Here is a 6,741-nt window from a genome sequence, read left to right on the forward strand (position 1 = left end):
GTATTATTTGTAGTTCTTTTATTATTATTCGTCAGCTGTTAATTTAAAAAAAAAACTTCGAGGAATCCAAAAACATAGCAAAAGGGGAAGACCCTCACAAAGCAGCAATTTTATTTTAAAAAGAAAGAGTTATCTTTCCTCATTTGTTTTTATCACATCTGGCAGGACCATAGGTAAAGACTTAGCTAGTTCTAAACAACAATACAATGAAGTTCACTCCACATAAACAACACCTGGATAACACCATATAATGAGAAATAGATTCGGATTACAACATCCAGTTAACATGTCACTTCTTTATGGCAACGAGAACAACGAAATCACGCGGCTCATAAGGCTAGCAGCAGTCCACAATTCTACTAGTAGTTTTATACTCTACATTGGAGTGAATTTCTTTAAACATAACACTTTCTATTGGCCGGCTTCAAACACTGTGCTACATAAGATTAGCTACTAACTCCAAGGATATCAGCAAACATCTCTTTCCATCCATCTGAATCCAGATACATCCAAGTGGCAAGCATTGTAGGCAGTCCATATACCAGGCATTTATTCAATCTTTCTCTTGCACGACAGAAGCGCCTACAGAGGAGATTAATTACCAAACAAGATACGCATCAGTATAATCAAATTAGGGAGAGCGGATCAATCTGCATGTATAATTTTGTGGATCATACCATAGGGTGTCACTGGGATTGGGCTCAATGTGTCCGAAGAGATGGTGGATAAGCTCCCTGTTCTCTCGGAAGTACTTGTTACTCGAGGGGAATCTGCTGTCAAGCTCAGCGAGCTGGTAGAAGAGGTCGTGCTTCTTGGTCTCGATTTCAACTATCTGACTATGGCCCCATGCTCTCTTGGCGTCGAGGTCTAGCGCAGGCTTTGCACAGGGTTCCTGGCACACAGATCGAAGATCACTTTAGCAGGGATTACCAAGTAGCAGCAGTACTTAATTGCTCACATATGCTACCTCCGTCCCAAAATTTTTGTCTTAGATTTGTCTAGAATTAGTGTTAGATACATCCGTATCTAGATAAATTTAAGACAAGAATTTTGGGACGGACGGAGTAAGTAGTTACGAAAAAGAAGCTGTAAATCTCGGAAAAAGATTTATAATACTAGAACCGAATATATGATATATTCTACAACCTCCATCGATATCCCGAATTACAGTATCTACATACATCTAATCCGAGTCAACTAATTCAGGACGGAGGGATGTGCAGCGGTGATGATGAACATATACATATACAGAAGTTGTGGATCTTGGGTGGTATACCTTCAAAGCGGTGTTGCCGCCGTCGCCGCCCGAGGACATAGATCTTTGAGGAAAATACGCAGGTCGGTCGCCGTTGATAAGCCTTGGCATCAGCCGGCGACGCTCACCCTCAACCAGCGGCGAGACGACGGCTTTGTAAACGGACTTGGCTCGCTGGCCTCCGGTGAGCCTCCTGGCCGCAAATCGCATCGCCGCCGCCATAGCCTTGAACCTGCGATTTGCCTTTTGTTTTTTATAGGGTGGGAAATCGAGCGATGTTTGCTGCTTCGATTTTCTTTGCCGGTCTCTAGGGTCGGGTCCCTCTTATATCACGTTTGGGCCGAGCCTTTCCGTCTCCAACTCCTCCAGCGCCAGATTTTTCTTTTGCTTTATGTGTTTTTTTTCTTTTTTAACACACGCAAGCGCTCATACTTACACGAATACACTCACCCCTATGAAAACACACATCCCACCTCTATGAGCACCTTCAAAAGACTGAGAACCATCCAAGCACAGGTATAATGTGAGCACCAGGATTTGAACCCTGATGGACTGAAGATACCACTGTTCCTCTAACCATCCAACCACAGGTTGGTTCGCGCTTTTTTTGTGTTTTGGGAGAGAGTAACCTCCAACGCCAGTAACGTCAATCCGGAGCGCACATAGCACGTTCTTGTTTTTGACTTATTTATTTTTTTGCGAGAAATAGCATGTTCTTATTAATTGGGATTAGGGTTTCCACCGGCCGGCGCGCTTCATGGATCAGCCATCGTACACAGTTCATTTTCTTGGAGATGAATTTTTACCATACCGTTTGTTATTCATGCATCGCACACAGTTCGGTCAAATGGTGTATGGAAAAAGTTTCTAAGATAGTAAGATTGGTGATCAGGTGTTCCTCAAACTTCACCCATATGCTCGGTCCAGTGTGTCCCATCGTGCAAATCAGAAGCTTTCTTTCAAATATTATGGACCCTATCAGATTCTTTCCAAAATTGATTGTGTCATTTATCGTCTGGCTCTTCCCAGTGACAGATGCATACACCCGGTCTTCCACGTTTCTCAACTTAAGTAGGCCAGAACTCCTAATTACCGAAATAGGCTTTCACCCCGCTTTATAAATAAAGCAAACGCCAAGAGCAACACATACAAGAACTAGTTCAGCACACTCACACACACAAGTCCCACAGGAAGAAGTACATAGGTGCATTCTTCATTGCGAGATGTTGATGCTAATTCACAGTGCCTCTGCGTGTGTTGTACCATCGGGTTCACCAGCTTGGCAATCGTGCAAATACCACACATGTTGATTGAATGGAACAAAAGAGGACCTATCTTATCTTATATCTTATCTTATAGTATATATATATTTACTAATTAGAGGCACCTTTAAAGCCTTCTCATTAATCCACATCATCAAAATTAATTAAACTGTTGGATTAGTTAATTAATGGCAGAGATAAAAAGAATTTACGTAACACAAATTGTCCCATAAAAAAAGACTTCTGACACATTTAATATTGGTGAATGAAACAAAACAAAGAGAGCATCCACCGTTGCCTTAGAATAAATCGCCTCCTTTTGTCAAAAAAAAATCGCCTCCTTCCATAAAAAAATCTAGCATTGAAAAGGAAAAAAAATTGTAGATTCGTTTTTTCTCTACTACTATTAAACAAGCAAACATATTCATCGCTAAATGTACCCAGCCTGATCTACACATAACACTCCCAATCAATTATAGCCTCACGATGCGAATCATAGTATTATATCTAGCCGTCCATATACACTAATCGTCAGCCAAGAGTGCGTTTAGCGATTTGAGAGAGCGGACGAAAACTCTGCCGTCTCGATCCGCAGCCGCGGCCCCAACAATCACGCACGAGAAAAGGAAGCAGATCCAATCGAATCGCCTCACCCTCAACCGACCGCTGCACCTCCGGCTTATGGCGTGAGCCTTTTCTCCCTCCTCACCAGATTTCGTCTTCGCCATCGAGAGGTGTTAAGGGAGGCGCCCGCGACGCAACGGCGGCGGGGAGAAGCGGCGCATTGGCGGCCAGCAGCGCATGTGCAGCACATAGCAGCGGCGGCTGTAAGGCCACAGCGGACGAGCAGGTGGTGCGGCTGAGGGCGTGAGAAGGGAGGCCGGGCGGCGCCCGAGGCGGAGCTCGGCCGCGAGCCTGGCACGCAGAGGGCAGCCCCGCGCGAGCGCCCTGCAGCCGCATCGCCGAGCGGCAACCCCGCCGCCACACTACTGCACGAGGGCAGCGCCACCGCATCGCCGAGCCACAGCCCGGCCGTTCCCGGCCGGAGGTCGCCGACGCCTTTCCCAGCTTTGCGTCGGCACCCTGAATCCCTGATCGGACGCCTCCCTTTTGGTTAACATGTTTCTATGAAATTGAACATTTCAGTAACATTCTGATGTGTATTCACAACTTCACATTAATTCAGAAACTGTATGTATGAATCGACTGCATCCGATGTTGTGCTTCTCATGTTCCCTTGAAAGATCGCTGGATGGAAAGATGTTTTTGCTTTCAGGATTTCTGGTGTGTGTACGACCCTCTAAGTAACTCTTTTTCATCTCATGCAGCAACAGAGGCTTAGAGGAAGGCGCTGCAGCGTGGATGCACATGGGATGCTGCAGGTTAAAGTCCTTTTAGTTTGTTGATAATTTGTCAGACGTAGATGGTAAGTTATATGGTAGAAATAGATTTTAATTTGTGTATCGTGTGGATTCCAAAACTAATCTGCTTGTACTCCCTTGTATATAAATTTGCATGATGAATCTTTTTGCAATATACATGTGCCAAAGAGGAGGAGAGTATCAAAGGATAAAGGAGTCAGGAAGGACCGAAGGAGAAAATATATGTGAGCTTAATTAATGCTTCCTAATCAGTATGCTTTTCATATTGCCGTTTATATTGAACTAATATAGTTTGCTTTTGATTAAGGATCTTGACAAGGCACCTAGCAGTTTTTGATTTTCTGTAGCTTTTGTTGATCTTCTCCTTGTTTGGATTAAATTTCTCATTGATTTCCTATCCTTTGCCGGAACATGAACCTGATGATGACCCATAGTTGGATGTATGTGAGAGGTAGAGGTGTTAGCTCATAAGCATATCAGAATACAACATGACGTGTATAATTATTCAGTTATGCCTCAACAGTCAGACCAAATTAAACGACAGACTGCAATTATACGAAGACCCATTACATACTCGACCAGCCCACCTGTCATCGCGAGACAAGTTAAAAGTGAAGCAACTAAATGTTTGCGTCGAATGTTGTTACTATTGGTTTCTTCAAGGGTAGTAACTTTTACCCAACATATGTCATTTTTTTAGGTTAATTGACTAGCCCCTCTTTTTATAATGGTCCAATCAATTAAGAGAAAAGGGGAAAGGAAAATGTATGACACAAGGGCTATCAATTACAGAATGAATCACATAGCCTGCAACATTTGCATCCCTGGCCCTATCTATGATCCAACAAGGGCTATCTCTATGGGCTGAACAATTACCGCAGAGGACACACTCAAATTCAAAGTTTAGAGCCTGATGAGCAATGTTGTGAGAACTTGTTGATGATCTGCCTATTTTCCGCGAAATTTGGACGTGTTGGATGGTCCATGTGAGGTTCTCCAAGAAATTTTTTCCTCATTTTTCTGTTCTGGTAGTATGATGGATTTTGATTAGATAAGAACCTGCAGTTTCTTTGGTAAGTTGGGATTAAGAGTTCCATATATATGCGCCAAGAGAGTATGTAGGGAAATCATGATATGACCTTGCTTGAGTTAGTATTTTCTTGTGCATTTCAATACCTACTATTAACTATATTGTTTTTCCTTCCTCAGGATCCACAAATTGTCAAGCACACATGCTACAACCATCAACTTCTGGGATATTAACTATCTAACTTGGCAATGTTCACAGAATGGTTTCCATCATCTATGCGATTCTGTTTCCATTATAGTTGTTTGTTTCTCCAATGAGTATGTCTACTGCACACGATAAGATATCTATTCAGGCTATGTCACTGCATCCAAAGGAGTTGGTACGCACGAGTTTGTTTTCCTATTATGTACATTGCTGGAAGCCTGGAACCTTTAAAAAAAATATTACCTTATAATTCAGTATTTCATATGCCATCTGATGATACAAGGTCTGCACAGGAAAAATAAATGGCACATGCCCTTTCAGAAAACAAACAGAGGATTTCTGGGCGAACCCTCACTTTTAATGCAAGTTCACTGGATGACTACCATATCTTTATGTAGCATTTGATTGCTTGGATGAAGTTGAACGGGAGATCCCCATCAGCTTTTGGAAGGCATGATTTTGTTTGGTTGGTTTGGTGGACAATACAGGTATATATCCTATTAAAACTAATATAGCTCCAACCAGGGCAGAACCAAGCGGTAAAAAAACTGAGTGAGCCGAGACATTTCTTGATGCGACTGGTTAAGCTTAAATTTCCATGTGATATTCATTTCTTATGTAATAAGGAGTTCCATGCAAAGTTCTGCACCGAGCATGAGCCAGGAAAGTTAAGTAGAACATGGTCTGATGATCCATTGACAAGGAAATTTAAGCGAACACAACTGTTGATGGGTGGCTCTGCTGTCCCCAATGCTCCTGCTCTTGGATCATTACCCAAGCATATCTTTGTATACACTAACAAACCGTGGGCTAGGCAATATTCGGTTCAAGATGACCTGGATTAATGATATTTCCGTTATCATTTATTTCATTAATGAAGAAGCTGTAGTCGATTCCAATACATTTTAAAGGTAGTTATTTTTTTATTGGAACTAGCAGTTGTACCAAACATTTTGTGCCTTAGTAAGAATTTTTGGTGTTGAGATTTTGCTTTAGAATATTGGCTCACTGACATTGAGGCTGCGTTTGGCAGCAAAGTTTTTTCAAGATTTTTTGAGAATACTGCGGTTTCTAAAAAAATCATGGTTTTGAATACTTTGCTGCGTTTGGCATCAGAAAAAACCGAAGTTTTGTAAACCACAGTATGCAAAAAAAAAAAAACAGAGTATGCCTGAAACCATGGTATTTTTGCGGTTTCTAAAAAAGAGGTCCCGACCTCTTTTATTAAAACAGAACGGAGAGAAATCGTCGGGAGATCGCAGTTGACATTGCCGTCTACGTCGAGACAAGAATACCAACCGCGACCCGATCCTATTTTCCCTCTTTCTGTTATATGGTAAACTCCTGGTTCTAGCCAATCCCATCCTATTTACGAGTAGTAGGTCTCTCAGGTTCTTCTTCCAGCCGGCGTCCCGTGCAAGTCCGGTCTCTTCTCTGCAGCGCCATAAGCGAATCAAGCGGGATATATATAGGTGGATTATTTGAAACCTTCAATGCCAACAGCCCATGCATGCAGGTCAGTAGGTGCATCAGGGGTAGTCTACAGATCCTAGCATCTAGGTCGGGCAGATGTGTGCATGGCAGCTGCATGCAGCCGGCCGCCGTTTG

At 42.7% G+C, this 6,741-nt stretch overlaps 1 protein-coding gene and 1 long non-coding RNA gene across 3 annotated transcripts; one reads left to right on the top strand and one right to left on the bottom strand.

Moving 5' to 3' along the window:
* Positions 1-223: 223 nt before the first annotated feature.
* Positions 224-1,545, bottom strand: LOC123100646 (uncharacterized). Its single transcript, XM_044522542.1, has 3 exons — positions 1,277-1,545; positions 678-892; positions 224-582 (listed from the first exon to the last, which is right to left on the bottom strand). Exons 1-3 carry the CDS (start codon positions 1,475-1,477, stop codon positions 447-449), a joined length of 552 nt encoding a protein of 183 aa, XP_044378477.1. The 5' UTR covers positions 1,478-1,545; the 3' UTR covers positions 224-446.
* Positions 1,546-3,064: 1,519 nt separating this feature from the next.
* Positions 3,065-6,091, top strand: LOC123148948 (uncharacterized). 2 transcript variants are annotated; one of them, XR_006474281.1, is made up of 3 exons: positions 3,065-4,123; positions 5,109-5,308; positions 5,427-6,091. It is a non-coding gene; the product is annotated as an uncharacterized lncRNA (long non-coding RNA). The 2 variants fall into 2 exon arrangements; XR_006474271.1 differs by lacking the exon at positions 5,427-6,091 and having other exon boundaries at positions 5,109-5,309.
* The last annotated feature ends 650 nt before the right edge of the window (positions 6,092-6,741 follow it).

This window comes from Triticum aestivum, chromosome 1B (assembly GCF_018294505.1).
Source record: "Triticum aestivum cultivar Chinese Spring chromosome 1B, IWGSC CS RefSeq v2.1, whole genome shotgun sequence".
Lineage (NCBI taxonomy): Eukaryota > Viridiplantae > Streptophyta > Magnoliopsida > Poales > Poaceae > Triticum > Triticum aestivum.